The sequence below is a fragment of the Carettochelys insculpta genome, chromosome 27 (genome assembly GCF_033958435.1).
Source record: "Carettochelys insculpta isolate YL-2023 chromosome 27, ASM3395843v1, whole genome shotgun sequence".
Lineage (NCBI taxonomy): Eukaryota > Metazoa > Chordata > Testudines > Carettochelyidae > Carettochelys > Carettochelys insculpta.
Window position 1 is genome coordinate 2,127,945 of NC_134163.1, and position 16,541 is coordinate 2,144,485.

General features: G+C 49.3%; 1 protein-coding gene across 2 annotated transcripts in view; it reads left to right on the plus strand.

Moving 5' to 3' along the window:
- The window catches only part of ADAMTS10 (ADAM metallopeptidase with thrombospondin type 1 motif 10), a 149,214-nt gene that overhangs the window by 17,691 nt on the left and 114,982 nt on the right, over positions 1-16,541 (plus strand). For both annotated transcript variants that reach the window (XM_074978344.1, XM_074978345.1), the window contains exon 2: positions 5,994-6,399. In XM_074978344.1, the coding sequence (XP_074834445.1) occupies positions 6,279-6,399 (121 nt within the window). In that variant the 5' untranslated portion in view covers positions 5,994-6,278. The remainder of the gene's footprint in view (positions 1-5,993; positions 6,400-16,541) is intronic.

The following is a 16,541-nucleotide window of genomic DNA, read 5'->3' on the forward strand; positions in this document are numbered from 1 at the left end:
AATTCCTAACATCCTATTTGCCTTACTAACTGCCGCTGCACACTGCGTGGATGTCTTCAGAGAACTATCCACTATAACTCCAAGATCCCTTTCCTGATCTGTCGTAGCTAAATTTGACCCCATCATGTAGTACGTGTAATTTGGGTTATTTTTTCCAACATGCATTACCTTACACTTACCCACATTAAATTTCATTTGCCATTTTGCTGCCCAATCACTCAGTTTGCTGAGATCTTTTTGTAGCTCTTCACAATCCCTTTTGCTTTTGACTGTCCTGAACAACTTGGTGTCATCTGCAAACTTTGCCACCTCACTGCTTACCTCATTTTCTAGATCATTGATGAACAAGTTGAACAGGATCGGTCCCAGGACTGAGCCCTGGGGAACACCACTAGTTACCCCCCTCCATTGTGAAAATTTACCATTTATTCCAACCCTTTGTTTTCTGTCTTTTAACCAATTCCCGATCCATGAAAGGACCTTTCCTCCTATCCCATGACCACCTAATTTACATAAAAGCCTTTGGTGTGGGACCATGTCAAAGGCTTTCTGGAAATCTAGGTATATTATGTCCACTGGGTGCCCCTTGTCCGCATGTTTATTAACCCCTTCAAAGAATTCTAATAGATTAGACAGACACGACTTCCCTCTGCAGAAACCATGCTGACTTTTGCCTCCCACTTCTATTTCTTCTACTAGTTCTTCCCTGTTTGTGAGCAGCAGGTCAAGTTGCACATGGTCCCTGGTCGGTTCCTTGAGCACTTGTACCAAGAAGTTATCCCCAGCATTCTCCAAAAACTTCCTGGATTGTCTGTGTGCTGCTGTATCGGTCTCCCAACAAATGTCCGGATGATTAAAGGCTCCCATGAGAACCAGGGCCTGTGATCTGGAAGCTTCACCTAGCTGTCTGAAGAAATCCTCATCTCCCTGATCTGGCGGTCTATAGCAGACACCAACTACAACATCACTTCTGTTCCTTCCACCTCTAAGCTTAATCCAAAGACACTCAACTGGATTTCGTCCTTCCTCATACTGGAGCTCTGAGCAATCATACTGCTCCCTCACATAAGCTACGTCTACACGTGAAGCCTACATCGAAGTAGCTTATTTCGATGTAGCGACATCGAAATAGGCTATTTCGATGAATAACGTCTACATGTCCTCCAGGGCTGGCAACGTCGACATTCAACATCGACGTTGCGCAGCACCACATCGAAATAGGCGCTGCGAGGGAACGTCTACACGCCAAAGTAGCACACATCGAAATAAGGGTGCCAGGCACAGCTGCAGACAGGGTCACAGGGCGGACTCAACAGCAAGCCGCTCCCTTAAAGGGCCCCTCCCAGACACAGTTGCACTAAACAACACAAGATCCACAGAGCCGACAGCTGGCTGCAGACCCTGTGCATGCAGCATGGATCCCCAGCTGCAGCAGCAGCAGCCAGAAGCCCTGGCCTACAGGCTGCTGCACACGGTGACCATAGAGCCCCGCAGGGGCTGGAGAGAGAGCGTCTCTCAACCCCTCAGCTGATGGCCACCATGGCGGACCCCGCTATTTCGATGTTGCAGGACGCGGATCGTCTACACGTGTCCTACTTCGACGTTCAACTTCGAAGTAGGGCGCTATTCCCATCCCCTCATGGGGTTAGCGACTTCAACGTCTCGCCGCCTAACGTTGATGTTAACATCGAAATAGCGCCCAACACGTGTAGCCGTGACGGGCGCTATTTCAAAGTTAGTGCCGCTACCTCGAAGTAGCGTGCACGTGTAGACACGGATATTGAGCGCAACTCCTCCTCCTTTTCTCCCATCTGTCCTTCCTAAACAGTTTATAACCTTCCATGACCGTGCTCCAGTTATGCAAATTGTCCCACCAAGTCTCCTTTATTCCAACCACCTCATACTTGTGTGACTGTGCCAGGGCCTCTAATTCTACCTGTTTGTTCCCCAGGCTTCTGGCATTAGTGTACAAGCATCTTAGAGAAGGGGCCAATTGGCCCACTTTCTCCTCTTCACCCAAGAAACCCACTTGATTGTTCCCTCCTCCTTCCCTACTTACCTCCGGGCTTGAGTCACCTTCCGCCGACAAACCTAGTTTAAAGCCCTTCTCACTAGGTTTGCAAGCCTGCCCGCAAAGATGCTCTTTCCTCTTTTAGTGAGGTGGATCCCATCTGTTCTCAGCAATCCCTGTTCACGAAACAGAATCCCATGGTCAAAGAAACCAAATCCTTCCCTGGTACACCACCGACACAACCACACATTTACTTCTGTGATTCGATGATCTCTACGCAGACCCCTTCCTTCCACAGGGAGGATAGATGAGAAGACCACCTGTGCTCCGTGTTCCTTGATCTTCCTCCCTAGGGTTACGTAATCTGCCGTGATCTCATCAAAGTTGTTCTTGGCTGTATCATTGGTTCCTACATGAAGAAGTAGGAAGGGGTAATAGTCTACAGGTTAAATAATTTTTGGCAGCAACTCTGTAATATCCCGAATTCTATCTCCAGGCAAGCAGCAAACTTGCCTGGATTCTAGGTCCGGGTGGCAGATGGATGACTCCATCCCTCTTAGGAGGGAGTCCCCAACCACCACCACTCATCTTTTTCTCTTGGGGGTGGTGGTCGTAGAACTCCCATCCCTAGGACTGCGCATCCCATGCCTTCTAAACCATGGGGCCTCTTTCAGATACCTCCCAGGGATTGTATCAGCCCCAATCATCTCCACCGTATCACCTGTGGAGAGAAGCTGAAAGCGGTTACTTAACTCCACTGGAATTGGAGAGACTGGAACTGGTTTTCTCCTCCTGGAGGTAACACGCTTCCAGTTCTCCTCCTTGTTTTGGGCAGCCTGCTCTTCCTGCAGTATTATCTGTTGCCTTCTGTCCAGAAAGTCTTCACCTCCTCTGATGGACCTGAGGGTTGATATTTGTGCCTCAAGTCCTTTAACTTTCTCTTCTAAAATGGCTACCAGCTTACACTTGGTACATAGAAAATCCTTTCTATCGTTCGGGAGGAACACAAACATAACACATGCCATGCAGGTCACAACAACAGACCTCTCACTCTCCATATTTTCCCTTTTCATAGATCCCTTATTTGTTTCTAGTGCCACCTTGAAGGGCACAAGAGAAACACCGTATAAGAAAGGTGAAAACAGGTATGAGGCTCCTCCCGAAGGTGAACTCCCAGGCAAACTCCCTGTTAGCTGCTCCTGTTCGCTGCGCTGAGTAGTCCAAGGTCGAGCTTTTTGCCCAGTTGTTCTTCAGCCACATATTTACTCCATGTAGGCTGGGGCATAATTGGGAGATGGTGGTTTCTGCGTATGAGGTGAAGGACACAGACAGTTGTGTTCTATCGGTGTGCTCCAGGCATTTTAACACAGGGTGCTAATAGTCTTCCTGCCGTGGGAGAAGATAAAACCTTGTAGAACTCCTCTAGTGAGAACCCAAGAGACGTAACTGATGAAACCTATTACACCTCTGTGGGTTTGGATGGAGATGAGGGCCCTGATGTCCATGCCAAAGGAAAGTTCTTTTGGTAACGCAACCAATGTAATCTCTGAGCCAGACCTGGCCTTCCCATTTAAAGGGATACAGAATGTTGATGGGAGTCAGGCAGGGTTGGAGCCTTAGCTTCTGATTCACCTAATTCAGAACTGGGAGGTTAGATACCAGGCTTGAGACAGCCATACTGGGTAGTTGGCCAAGTTTGTGTCAAGCAATGGTTCCTTAATTGCTAGCTGCAATTTGCAAGGCTTTGATAGGAAGGAGTTCTATGTTCATCCAAGGAGGCACAAACTATCCAAGGAGACCAAGGGCAACGTTGCATGTTGTGGTTCTGAGTTTGTGCAGCGTATGACGGGGTGGACGGGGCCCAAAGGTCCCCTGCTGGAGATCTCAGGGCTCTGCCACACCCTTCCTAGGAAAGGAGCAGTGGAGAGGCCCTCCAGGCAGGCTAGAGAGGCTACCTGCTTCCTCTACAATCAGGGCCCAGGAGGGCCATATAAAATGAGCTGCAGAACAGAGCAGTAGTTTGTTGCTGCTTAGAGTGGGAGAGGAAAGGGCTGTAGGCTTGGCTACTTGGAAGAGCAGCAGGGCCGTGGGCAGCTCAGTGTGGACAGGGACTCTGGGGAAGCCAGATGCTCCTGGCTGACTGCTAAGACTGAACCAAAGACAATTTGCTAACAGGGAGGGGGATGCATTGAGGAAGCTCCTGGACAGCTGCCAGGACTGAGCAGGAACTGAAGGATGGGGAGGGCTGCTGGAAGATGGTGTCTCCAGGGAAGAAGACCTGAAGATAGAGGCCTATACCAAGGCTGGACTACTTAAAGTCCAGGGACGGCCAGAGAAACACCACCAGAGGGACACTGGGAGGGGCCCAGGTGGAATGCATACCCCAGAAGGGGTCTGTTCTGGTTAATGTGCAGACAGTGCTCCATTCAGCACTGAAAAACCTGCCTGAGAGCCACTGAAGGGGGTCCCCAGGATTAAAGAATGCACACATGCAAAACCAGAGGGGGCACTTGTGAGCATTGGGAGCTGAGCCCCTTGCACACGGGTTCCAGGATTCACCTGATTGGACCAGTCCCAAATCCATGGGCATGGAAGCCAAATCACTGGTTACTTGCATGTCTGTCAGTCTTGGGTTTGTGCGACTGCTCCTGGATGAACACTCTCTGCAAGGAATTTCTCATGGATTTGAACTCAGACACTCCATCTACCTTCAGCAACGAAGGGTCCTGTGGCACCTTATAGACTAACAGAAAAGTTTTGAGCATGAGCTTTCATGAGCACAGACTCACACTGAATCTGTGCTCACGAAAGCTCATGCTCAAAACTTTTCTGTTAGTCTATAAGGTGCCACAGGACCCTTAGTTGCTGTTACAGATCCAGACTAACACGGCCACCCCTCCGATACTTGACTCCATCTACCTTGTGTCTTTCACTTTTCCTGTGTCCGGCTTCTCTCGCACACTCTCTGCTGCTGCGCCAGCTACCCGGGTTCTCTGCAGCGGAAGCATCAGCAACACAACCCTTGTGCTTCCTGAAAACATTCTGCCAGAGCAGTTTTTAAGGCCTGGCTTGACAAAGTCCTGGCTGGGATCATTTAGTTGGGATTGGTCCTGCTTTGGGCAGGGGGGCTGGACTCGATGACCTCCTGAGGTCCCCTCCAGCCCTGGTATTCTAGGTTGTGCATGCATTCATTGTTTATTTTTAATAGATTGGGTGGGTCTTGGCCCTGATTGCTCCCTTGCGGTCATGAAGACAGAGAGGGCTATGGGTCTCGTTCACACTATGAATGACGTATGCAGCCTCGGCAGAGCAAAAGGACCTCAAAATGGGTGCGCATTGCAGTCACCATCCCCTTAAGGCCCCTCTGCGTGGCCCAAGTGGACCTAGTGTAACAGACCATTCAGGCCTGGGGGTGCAAAGGTGTCACAGTACCACCCAGTTAGAAAGGCAGTCGCTCTTCACAGGTGGAAATGATGACACAAGGGCAGGACTCTGGAGAATCAGGCCCCATGACTAGGGGAGCTTTAACACAGTGTGAAACAATATGGTTGATTTAATCTGTACTCTTCCTCTCTGCCCCCTCCCTTCCCACCTCTGTCACGCCCCCTCTTCCCTCCTGTCCCCTCCCTTCCCACCTCTCTCACGCCCCCTCTTCCCTCCTGTCCCCTCCCTTCCCACCTCTCTCACGCCCCCTCTTCCCTCCTGTCCCCTCCCTTCCCACCTCTGTCACGCCCCCTCTTCCCTCCTGTCCCCTCCCTTCCCACCTCTCTCACGCCCCCTCTTCCCTCCTGTCCCCTCCCTTCCCACCTCTCTCACGCCCCCTCTTCCCTCCTGTCCCCTCCCTTCCCACCTCTCTCACACCCCCTCTTCCCTCCTGTCCCCTCCCTTCCCACCTTTCTCACGCCCCCTCTTCCCTCCTGCCCCCTCTCTTCCCACCTCTCTCACACCCCCTCTTCCCTCCTGTCCCCACTGCTTTTCCCAGCTCTCCCTGTCCGTTTTTCTCCCTCCTTTACTCCACTGCTTTTTCTTCCCAAACCGCCCCCACACTCTCTTCCACAGGGACGATACCACTGGGTGCTTTTGATTCATGTTGAAGCTGTTACACCAGCCTGGGTCCAGCACTCCACAAAGACGGTGTCAGTTTGGCTGCTCTGGGGAGAGCAGGCGGTGGCTGAGGATGCCTGGGCAGGCACCAAGAACTCCTGTCTCTACATGAACGGTGGCCCAAGGAGAGACATGTTGGGACAGAGCCTGTTCGGCTGGTACAATGCTCCCCGTGCTGAGACCAGCATCGCAAACCATGGCGACAGCTTGGAGGCTTCTGGTGTGGACCCTCCTCTTCACCACAGCGGCGTGCGACTCTCCCACTTACCAGTTCCAATCCCAAGGTAGGGACAGCCTGACAGGGAGCGGGGAGGCTGGAATTGTGTGCCAAGGAGGGGGGGTTGCAGGATCCCTCTGACTGGCTCTCAGGTGGGAAACACGCCTGCTGTGCTCCATCAGTGTTTTTCAGCGGAGGTGTATGGACCCTTGGGGGCAGGGATGCTGGGGGAGGGTGTCCAGGGAGTCACCCACAACATTTATCCAGACAGCCACTTGTGTGTACTGTTCTCTGACCTATACGCTGAAATTGCTCTTGCAGTTGATTTACTTCATACTGCTCTGGTGACATAGATGTGGGAAGCCATTTTTCACTAGCAGCGTGCTGTCACTTTGGTACTCCTGTGTCTGACTATGCAAGTCAGTAGTTCTGAAGGGAGGTGTAACTTGACCTGCTGCTCACAAACAGGGAAGAACTAGTAGGAGAAACAGAAGTGGGTGGCAACCTGGGCTGCAGCGACCATGAGATCGTAGATTTCAGGATCCTGACAAAAGGCAGAAAGGTGAGCGGTAATATAGAGACCTTTGATTTCAAAAGACCAGACTTCGACTCCCTGAAGGTACTAATTGGCAAAATCCCCTGGGAAACGAAGATGAAGGGAAACGGAGTTCAGGAGAACTGGCAGTATTTTAAAGAAGTCTAACTGAAGGCACATGAATGAACGATCCTGCTGCAAAGTAAGAAACACAAATATGGTAGGCAACCAGCTTGGCCTAACAGAGAAATCCTTGGTCAGCTTAAACTCAAAAAGGATGTGTATAAGAAGCGGAGACTTGGACAGGTGACTAAGGAGGAGTATAAACACACGGCTGGAGAATGTTGGGGAGAAATCAGGACAGGGAAAGCACAACTGGAACTGCAGCTGGCAAGGGATGTGAAGGGTAAAAAGGAGGGTTTCTGCACGCATGTGAACAATAAGCGGGTTATCAGAGAAGGTGCGGGGCCGTTACTGAATGAGAGAGATAACCTAGTGACAGATGATGTAAGACAAGCTGAAGTACTCAGAGCATTTTTTGCCTCCATCTTCACGTTCAAAGACAGCTCCCACATCAGGGTGCTAGACAATGCAGTATGGGAAGGTGGAGGGCAGCCATCAGTGGAGAAGAAACAAGTTATGAGCTATCTAGATAATCTAGGTGTACATAAATCCATGGGTCTGGATTTAATGCACCCCAGGGTACTCAAGGAATTGGCAGATGTCATTGTTGAGCCTTTGGCTATTATCTTTGAAGACTCTTGGAGATTGGGAGAGATCCCAGATGACTGGAAAAAAGCAAATGTAGAGCCCATCTTTAAAAAAGGAAAGAAGGACAACGGAGGGAACTATAGACTGGTCAGCCTTACTTCAGCCCCTGGAAAAATAATGGAACTGATCCTCAAGGAATCCATTTTGGACTACTTGGAAGAGGGGAAAGTGATCAAAAGTAGTCAACATGCATTCACCAAGGGCAAGTCCTGCCTGACCAATCTGGTTAGCTTCTATAAGGTAACAGGCTCTGTGGCCATGGGGAAGTCAATGGTTGTGATATACCTTGACTTCAGTAAAGCTTTTGATACTGTCTCCCTCAGCATTCTTGCCCATAAGTTTAGGAAGTATGGTTTGGATCCATGGACTATAAGATGGATAGAAACCTGGCTTGATGGTCCAGCCCAACAGGTACTGGTCAATGTCTCAATATCTGGATGGTGGTTGGTTTCAAGTGGAGTGCCTCAAGGATCAGTTCTGGGGCCAGTGTTGTTCAACATCTTTGTAATGACCTGGATGAGGGACTGGATTGCACCCTTAGCAAGTTTGCGGATGACACCAAGCGAGGTGGAGAGATAGATACATTGGAGGGTAGAGATAGGATCCACAGTGACCTGGATAAATTGGAAGATTGGGCCAAAAGAAATCTGATGAGGTTCAACAAGGAGAAGTGTAGAGTCCTGCATCTGGGACAGAAGAATCCCAAACATTGTTATAGGCAGAAGTGCAGAAGCAGAATTGCAGCGGAAAGGGACCTAGGGATTATAGTGGATGAAATGCTGGGTATGAGTAAGCAGTGGGCCCTTCTAGCCAAGAAGGCTAATGGCATATTGGGGTGCATTAGGAGGAGCATTTCAAGCAGATCTAGAGAGGTTGCTGTTCCTCTGTGTTTGGCACTGGTGAGGCCACATCTGGAGTCCAGTTTTGGGCCCCCGGTATAGAAAGGATGTGGATGTGCTGGAACAGTTACAGCAGGGGGCAACGACAATGATTAAGGGGCTGGAGCACATGACCTATGAGCAGAGGCTGAAGCATTTGGGTGTATTTAATTTGCAGAAGAGAAGACTGAGGGTTGATTTAATAGCAGCCCTCAACTTCCTGAAGGGGAGCTCTAAAAGGGATAGAGAGAAACTGTTCTCAGTGGTGACAGATGGCAGAACAAGGAGCAATGGTCTGAAGTGACAGAGGGGGAGGTGTAGGTTGGATATTAGGAAAAACTACTTCACCAGGAGGGTGGTGAAGCACTGGAATGCATTGCCTAGAGAGGTGGTGGAATCTCCATGCCTAGAGATTTTTAAGTCCCAGCCTGACATACTCATGGCTGAGATGATTTAGTTGGGGTTTTAACACACAAACATACATGTATGGATCTGGGTTTGCAATTGTGTGGGTAGTTTTATGGGCCAGGGTGTGCCGCCATGTGTGTGATCTGGCGGTGGCTGTGAATGTGTTTTATGAGTTAGCATGTGGGTCCAGCAGGGTCTGTTGCGTCTGTCTCTATGTAGGCAGCGTGCATGAGGCTGGGTGAATCTGTGCAGGTGTTGGATTGCTCTCAGGGCAATGGGGGTTGCTGCAGCTGGGCTAAATTCAGTGCTGCCTTAAGGCCCCATGTGCGCAAGCTACTGCTGCTTTGTTACACAGAGTTCTATTGGGGATGAGCAAAGAGCACGCACAAAGCCACAAACCTACCTTGGGTTAGGTCTCAGTGCCACATCTGTGCTCCAAATCTGGGCACTGCAGGGGCAGGCAGTGCCAAGGGGACACCAGAAGCAGAGCCACTGGCTCTGTGCACGTCACAGTCATCTAAAGGGGAAAAGAAATTTCATCTGAAACCAACCTGGTTTCTGGCGCTTTTTGCCAAAGATTCTGTCGATTCCTGTTTGAATGTTCTGGGCTTCCTGCATCAGTCGCTTCGCACCTCGCTCCAGCTGCATTACCTTACTCGCTGCACTACATCAATGCCAGTGAAAATGCAACCACCCCACGCAGTTCTGCCAAAGCGCCTGAGTCCTGGCCAGAAAATGCCCCGCTGCCAGCCCTTGGCCCCTGTGCCATTCTGTCAATGCAGCTCCCTCCAACTCTGCAAGAGCCGCTGGTGTTCCCATCTTGGGGGCCTCTGCAGCTCATTCAGCACACCTGATTCCTGCTCTGCAGTCCCCACTGCTCTGTTAGTCCTGGACTCATGCAGTGCAGAGGCTGCCAGTTTTGCTGCGGTAGAGAATTGTTTTGGTGGCAAGCTGAGACTGCCAGAGCCCTTTCCTGTTTGACCTGCGGCAGGATTTCCTACCAGGTCCTCAGACTTGAAACGTTGATGGCCTTTTGTGTTAATGTACTTGTGTCTATCACTGGGGCTGGGCCCTGTGGGGTTTTCAGTGGGTCTGCAGAGTGGCAGGGCTTCTGAATACCAGATCACTGGGGAGGTTGCTTGGGTAACTCAAGATAGGAACAGATGCTGTGATTTTCTCTGGTGAAACCAAAGGAAGTTCTTAATAGTCTTTTGAAGGTCTTGTTTCCAACCTCGTACCTGTGTGTATTAAATGATATTAAATAGTTTGTGGCTAATGAACTCTGATTTCTATACCCATCTGGAATAGACACAGGGACCATCTTAGATCTGCACTTTGCAGCAGTTGCCAGCAGTAACTACACTTTTTATGAGCTAAGAGCTAGCATTTGATCCCTTCTTTTTTCGGGGACTATATAATCTTCTACTCTGTGGCAAGACAGACTGTGTTTCTGCAGTGAGGGCCCCTGATTGTGTGACATACTGGACGCTTGGCGCCTTTGGCAGGAATTTGCTGAGCGTGAACAGTCAGAACAGCACTGCTGCAATACTGCTTTGGTCATAAATTCCAGTTAATTTAAGCTGCCCCAAATGTTTGCTATGCCAGAGAATTGTGCATTGAAAACAGGCAGTTGCCCTGGAGCCCTTGTGGGGGGCTGCCAGGATTCTGGGTGCTGAGACTCACAAGGGAGGTGGTAAGGCCTGCAGCATGGACACAGTGGATGCTTCTCCTCTTGCTCTCCGGGGCAGAGCACAAGGCACTGGTGAGACCACATCTGGAGTATTGCATCCAGTTTTGGGCCCCCCAGTATAGAAAGGATGTGGATGTGCTGGAGCAGGTTCACCAGAGGGCAACAAAAATGATTAAGGAGCTGGAGCACGTGATCTATGAGGAGAGGCTGAGGGACTTAGTTGGGGATGAGCCTGCTTGAGGCAGGGGGCTGGACTTGATCACCTCTTGAGGTCCCTTCCAGCTCTGTGGTTCTATGATTCTATGAAAAGCAGGTAGGATAGGGCAGACCCAGGCTGCTGATGGGAAGGCCCCTGAGCTGTAAGCGGCCAGCTGCCGAGAAAATGGCCCCAGCTGGGCAGTGAATGGGAAGATTTCCTGAGTCCATTTGTCAGAAGAGACATGAGTACCTTGTAAGAAGGCAAAGTGGGAAGTCCCCTGTCCTGAGGACCAAGTCATGAAGAGAAAGCTGTGGGGCTTATTGAAAGGGAAGGGCCTCCAAGAGACAGCAAGAGTAGCAGCAGGAGATACGGCAAGTTGCAGAAGGCAGCCTCAGGCCTGGAAACAGCTACCTCCCAGAGAAGCCAGGAGGAGGCGCTGCCCACAGCAAGTAGCTCACCAGGCATGTCCCATTTGGCAGATATGGAAACTGAGGCACAGAGTGATTAAAGGCCAACATTTGCAGATGCCCCCACTTGTTTTGGCCTGTGTGATGCGTCTGAGGCTACCTCTGTTGTTTAGCCTCTGAAGAGGATTAGAACTCAGGATGTCACTGTTGGGTGTTTTTCTAAAAGATGTGCTGGAATGTAAGCTGGAATTATTTCTGAGAAGTTCTTTGGCCTGCGTTACACACCAGGTCAGACTAGAGGCTCAGATTAGGCCTTTCATTAGCGGTGAAACCCGCATGTGGATACTGAACACTATTCTGGTATGATTTTGCTGTGCTAGGCATGGTGCCCAGATAGTTATCTGATAGGATCCTGGTTCAGAGCAATCAGGAGCTGCTGCCCATTTGGTGGGGAAGAGAAAACTCATGGGATCAACATTTACCAGCTTGTGGTACCACGGACAGTTCCTGTCATTTCTGGTGTACTGCATGCTAGAGAGCAATTGAGCGGCCAGCTGGTTAGATGCAATCCAGCCCATCAGTGGTGGCATAGATCAATGTCTGTCTCAGCGAGCCAGGAGATGATGGGGATAGGCACTATGTTACTGCTGTATTTGGAATCCCTGTGCCTGCTCGTGGAATACTGCATGCAGTTCTGGTGTCCACCCTTCTCAAGGGATGTTGAAGAGTTGGGGAAGGTTCAGAGAAGAGCTCTGAGAATGACTAATGGCCTGGAAAAACTTCCTTACCATGATAGATTCAGGGAACTCAATCTGCTTAGCTTCTCAAACCAAAGGTTGACTTTATCCCAGGACCTGAGTACCTGCACCTGGTGAACATTCTAGCAAAGGTGCAACAAGATCTATTGACTGGCACTTGAAGCTACACACATTCAGGATTAGACCATTTATGGACAGACTGGAGAGGAGTGAGGTGAGAGGCAAGGAGGCCAGGACTGTGGGCTGTAGAAGTCTGTAAGGTGGTAAGAGCCGTTCTATGGGAATGCAGAGGAATGGAAACCCTGGAGACAGAAGTGGCAGGATTTGGTGACGAGAAAAAGGGGCTCTCTGCTCGTGAAAGCTTATGCTCCAAAATATCTGTTACTCTGTAGGGTGCAACAGGACTTGTTTTTGAAGATACAGACTTAGCTACCTCTCTGATACAGGGTTTAGCAAAAGTGTTGTTGTGAGCACAGGAATATAGTAAGCAGTGGGAAATGACCTGAGAATAACACACGTGCACACAAACATGATATATTGGGGAAGAGTCAACACAACTTTTGAAAAGGGAAGTCATGGTTCCCCTGTCTATTAGAATTCTTTGAGAGTCAACAAGCATGTGGACAAGGGGGATCCGCTGGATATGGTGCATGTGAACTTTCAGAAAGTTTTTGGCAAGGTCCCACATCAAAGTTCTTGTCACCTCATCTCAAAAAGAGGTGTATTAGAATTGGGAAAGGCACAAGGGGCAACAAAAGTGATTAAGGAAAAGGAATCGCTTTCATATGAGGCAAGATGAAAAAGACTGGGACCATTCTGTTTAGAAAAGGGACGACCCAGGGGTGATATGATAGAGGTCTACAAAATCACACCTGGAGTGGAGAAGGAGAATAAGAAAGCAGTGTTGACCCCTTCACATAACACAAGAATCAGGGTCCAGCCAATGACATTGACAGGCAGCAGATTTAAAACAAACCTAAGGCAGTACTTCATCAGAAAATGCCCAGCCAGCCTGTGGAACTCATAGCCTAAAGATATCAGGAAAGCCAGAAGTACAACGAGGTTCCAAAAAGAACACAGTAAGATCCTGGAGGATGTCTCCAGCAGTGCAGCAATGGCGATGAGCCAGGACGGGCAGGGATGCAACCTCATGCTCTGGGTATTCCTAGAACTCTGAGTGTTGGCTGCTAGGCCTGGACAACAGGATGGACAACTTGACAATTGCCCTGTCCTGTTCATTCCCTCTGAAGCACCTGGCACCAGCCACTGTCAAAAGACAGGATCCTGAGCCACATGGACCATTGCTGTAACCCAGTCTCACCATCTGTGTAGCCGAGCTGACTCCAGGCTTGGGGTTCAGGTCCCAGAGCAGCCTTGGAACTGCAGGGGCCAGAGCACATTTGTTTCACCCCTCCTTTGTGATATGTGAATGGGTGCTGCCAGGGCCTCTCTTGGCCAGGAGAACAAGGCCGGGATACTGTGACTTATTTGAATCCCATCATCCCAGAGGTGACCATGGGCCAGTATGGGGTGTGGAAATTGAGGGGAGGTCCAGGGCTACCTGGAATGAAGGACTCTACTTGCCACCTTTCCCTCCTCAGGCCATCTCAGGTCCCTCTTCTCCATTACCCACCACCTCCTCCCATCTGTCCCTCGCCATCTATCTTCCTCCCCCTCTTCCCACTCTGTGTCCACTGCATCCTCTCTGGCTCTAGCTCTCTCTCTCTGTGCACTGCCTCTGCCCTTCAGGCTCCCTTGCAGCTGCATTGCCCCGCTCTAGAAGGGCAACCTCACTCCCAACAGCTCCTCATGGGAGTCTCCCCACCCAACCCTCAGCGCCGAGCGTATTCCTGCTGTGCACATCCCAGGAAGCTCTGTTCTCCCAGGGCTTAGGCTGGTCTCTCTCCAGGAATGCTGGTTTCTTATCCCTTGTGCAAACCCTTGTGGGGCAGATGGGCCCAATCCTGCATATGCCACATATGTCATGCTTAATCTTGCATATGGCTGCAAGGAGAGCGAGAACAGGATGGGATTTCCTGGAAGGAACAAAGCTGGCTAAGGGCCAGGTGGGTTCATTCTCCTGTAGTGCTGGGCAGCCAAGTGGACAGCCCCTGTAACACCAACAGCCAGAGGAGCCCCTCTAATGCAACGGTATGTGGGAGCAGGGAGCCCCTGTAATGCAACAGAATAGTGGGTCAGTGTAATGCAGCAAGATGGGGCAAGGAGGGGAGCCCCTGTAACAGGGCAAGACTTGGTGAGGGAGCCCCTGTGGTGCAGAAGGGGAGGAGGAGCCCTCGCCATACTCTAAGGACTGGAGAAACACAGGAGCAGGGCCCAGGGCAGATGTAACTAGAGCTGCTAATCATTTCCCACCAGAAGTACAGGCTATAATTGACATACCTCTTCAGGTCGGGCCCCTGACATCTTGATTGGTGTTAAGCAGCACTAGATTCCAGCCAGTGGCCTGCAGCAGAAAGGTTCCATGGCCGATGGCCTAAGGAAGGGTAGAACAGAAAACAGCAAAATAGAGATAGTGGATTTCAGGAGGGCAGATTTTGGTAAACTCGGAGAGCTGGTAGGTAAGGTCCCATGGGAAGCAAAACTGAAGAGAAAAACAGCTGCGGAGAGTTGGCAGTTTTTCAAAGGGACATTATTAAGGGCCCAAAAGCAAGCTATCCTGCTGCTTAGGAAAGATAGAAAATATGGCAAAAGACCGCCTTGGCTTAACCAGGAGATCCTGCATGATCTCAAAATAAAAAAGGAATTGTATAAAAAATGGAAACAAGGAAAAATTACAAAGGATGAATATAGGCAAACAACACAAGAATGCAGGAGCAAGATCTGAAACGCAAAGGCACAAAATGAGCTCAAGCTAGCTACAAGCATAAAGGGAAACAAGAAGGCTTTTTATAAATGTATTAGAAACAGGAGGAAGACCAGGGACAGGATAGGGCCATTGTTCAGTGAGGAGGGAGAAAGAGTAACAGGGAACTTGGAAACGGCAGAGATGCTTAATGACTTCTTTGTTTCGGTCTTCACTGAGAAGTCTGATGAAGGAATGCCCAACATAGTGAATGCTAGTGGGAAAGGGGTAGGGTTAGAAGTTGAAATAAAAAAAGAACAAGTTAAAAATCACTTAGGAAAATTAGATGTCTGCAAGTCACAAGAGCCTGATGAAATGCATCCTAGAATACTCAAGGAGCTGATAGAGGAGGTAGCTGAGCCTTTAGTTATCATCTTTGGAAAATCGTGGGAGACAGGAGAGATTCCAGAAGACTGGAAAAGGGCAAAAATAGTGCCCATTTATAAAAAGGGGAATAAGAATAACCCAGGAAACTACAGGCCAGTCAGCTTAACTTCAGTGCCAGGAAAGATAATGGAGCAGGTAATTAAAGAAATCACCTGCAAGCACTTGGAAGGTGGTAAGGTAATAGGAAACAGCCAGCATGGGTTTGTAAAGAATAAATCTTGTCAAACTAATCTGATACCTTTCTTTGATAGGATAACGAGCCTTGTGGATAGGGGAGAAGCGGTAGATGTGGCCTACCTAGACTTTAGTAAAGCATTTGATACGGTCTCTCATGATATTCTTATCAAAAAACTAGGCAAATACAATTTAGATGAGGCTACTATAAGGTGGGTGCATAACTGGCTGGATAGCCGTACCCAGAGACTAGTTCTTAATGGTTCTCAATCCTCCTGGAAAAGTATAACAAGTGGGGTTCCGCAGGGGTCTGTGTTAGGACCGGTTCTGTTCAATGTCTTCATCAATGATTTAGGTATTGGCATAGAAAGCACGCTTATTAAGTTTGCAGATGATACCAAGTTGGGAGCGGTTGCAACTGCTTTGGAGAATAGGGTCATAATTCAAAATGATCTGGATAAATTGGAGAAATGGGCTGAGGTAAACAGGATGAAGTTTAATAAGGACAAATGCAAAGTGCTCCACTTGGGAAGGAACAATCAGTTTCACACATACAGAATGGGGAGAGACTGTCTAGGAACGACTACAGCAGAAAAGGATCTAGGGATTATAGTGGACCACAAGCTAAATATGAGTCAACAGTGTGATGCTGTTGCAAAAAAACCAAACATGATTCTGGGATGCATTAACAGGTGTGATGTGAACAAGACACGAGAAGTCATTCTCCCGCTCTACTCTGCGCTGGTTAGGCCTCAGCTGGAGTATTGTGTCCAGTTCTGGGCACCACAGTTCAAAAAAGTTGTGGAGAAACTAGAGAGGGTCCAGCAAAGAGCAACAAGAATGATTAGAGAATGTGACCTATGAAAAAAGGTTGAAAGAACTGGGCTTGTTTAGTTCGGAAAAGAGAAGATTGAGGGGAGACATGATAGCGGTTTTCAGGTATCTAAAAGGGAGTCATAAGGAAGAAGGAGAGAACTTGTTCTTCTTGGCCTCTGAGGCTGGAACAAGAGGCAACAGGCTTAAACTGCAGCAAGGGAGGTTTAGGTTGGACATTAGGAAAAAGCTCCTAACCGTGAGGGTGGTCAAACAGTGGAATAAGTTGCCAAGGGAGGTTGTGGAATCTCCATCGCTGGAGATAT